At 63.8% G+C, this 1,066-nt stretch overlaps 1 protein-coding gene across 1 annotated transcript in view; it reads left to right on the plus strand.

Moving 5' to 3' along the window:
* Positions 1-295, plus strand: part of LOC104508042 (glutamate dehydrogenase 2, mitochondrial-like) — a gene marked incomplete at its 5' end in the record, with an annotated part of 6,598 nt that extends 6,303 nt beyond the window's left edge. Inside the window, 1 exon segment of the mRNA XM_010149513.1 lies at positions 182-295. Within this exon segment, the coding sequence (XP_010147815.1) occupies positions 182-295 (114 nt within the window).
* Positions 296-1,066: the final 771 nt, after the last annotated feature.

The raw sequence follows: 1,066 nt of genomic DNA on the forward strand, positions 1-1,066 counted from the left end.
CAGAGCCCACTTGGCTGCTTGGTGTGGAGGTGACCCCTTCCCCTTTCGGGTGCTCCTGCGGCCTGCCCTCGTGCTTGCCCGCGCAGGGCTGCCTGCGCCCTCCTCTCTGGGTCCTCTGCCCACCCCTCACCCCCAGACCCCCCCAGTACACACCAGACTCACCGCTCTCCTCTCTCTCTAGCAAAATACGGCCACGGCTGCGAGGTACAACCTGGGCCTGGACCAGAGAACCGCTGCCTACCTGTGCGCTCTGGAGGTGTTCACTGTGTACAGCGCGACCGGCTTCACCTCCTGACACGATTCACCTCCTGACACGGCACCCAGCACGGCTGTCCCGGTGCCCGTGCCAGCTGCACGGTGAGGGTCACCGTCCCGGGACACCGTGTGCGGCACCGAGGGGACACCCTGGTCTCTATAAATGGTTGGTTTGAGCACGTTCTCTCACAGCTGCCTGGCTCTCAGCATTCCCGGGCTGTCTGCCCCCCACGCACCCGCTGCCCCAGCCGCTTTCCAGCCTCCTGGGTGCTGGAGGAAGCTGTGATGAGGCTGGTTTGGTTTTGCTTGCCCGTGGCTGGCAGAATTGGACAAGGGAAGGGAAAAAGGCGAACGGCTGTAGGGGAGACAGCCCACTGCGCAGCCAACCCCAGGAACAGCCGTCTCGGACCGTTGAGTAACGCACGGTGGGCGCTGCGAGCGCTGCTGCGACTGGCGCAGACCCGGGGAGCAGAGCCAGGGCAGGGATTTGCAGACATCAGCAAACCTGTTGTGTGTCCGTGCTGACTGCTGCAGCTTCACTCTTGGCCGGCAAAGCCAGCACGGGTGGGGGATTTAATCGGATATTCATGGCGGGGAGACAGCCCAGGCTCTCACCCCAGGGAGAGGCCACCTTTTGCTCTGCCCTTCTAGCACATGAGGGTGCATCTCTAGGAGGTACCTACACAGAGCACCACGTCCTGCTGCTGGAGGGAGGGCTGGGGGATGCACCAGAACGCCCCTCTGCTAGCACGGCCAGCATCTCCTGAGAGGGAACCCCTGCTCGACCCCACAACTGTGCCCACCCTCATCC

This window comes from Eurypyga helias, unplaced genomic scaffold (assembly GCF_000690775.1).
Source record: "Eurypyga helias isolate BGI_N326 unplaced genomic scaffold, ASM69077v1 scaffold36633, whole genome shotgun sequence".
In the NCBI taxonomy this organism is placed as follows: Eukaryota; Metazoa; Chordata; class Aves; order Eurypygiformes; family Eurypygidae; genus Eurypyga; species Eurypyga helias.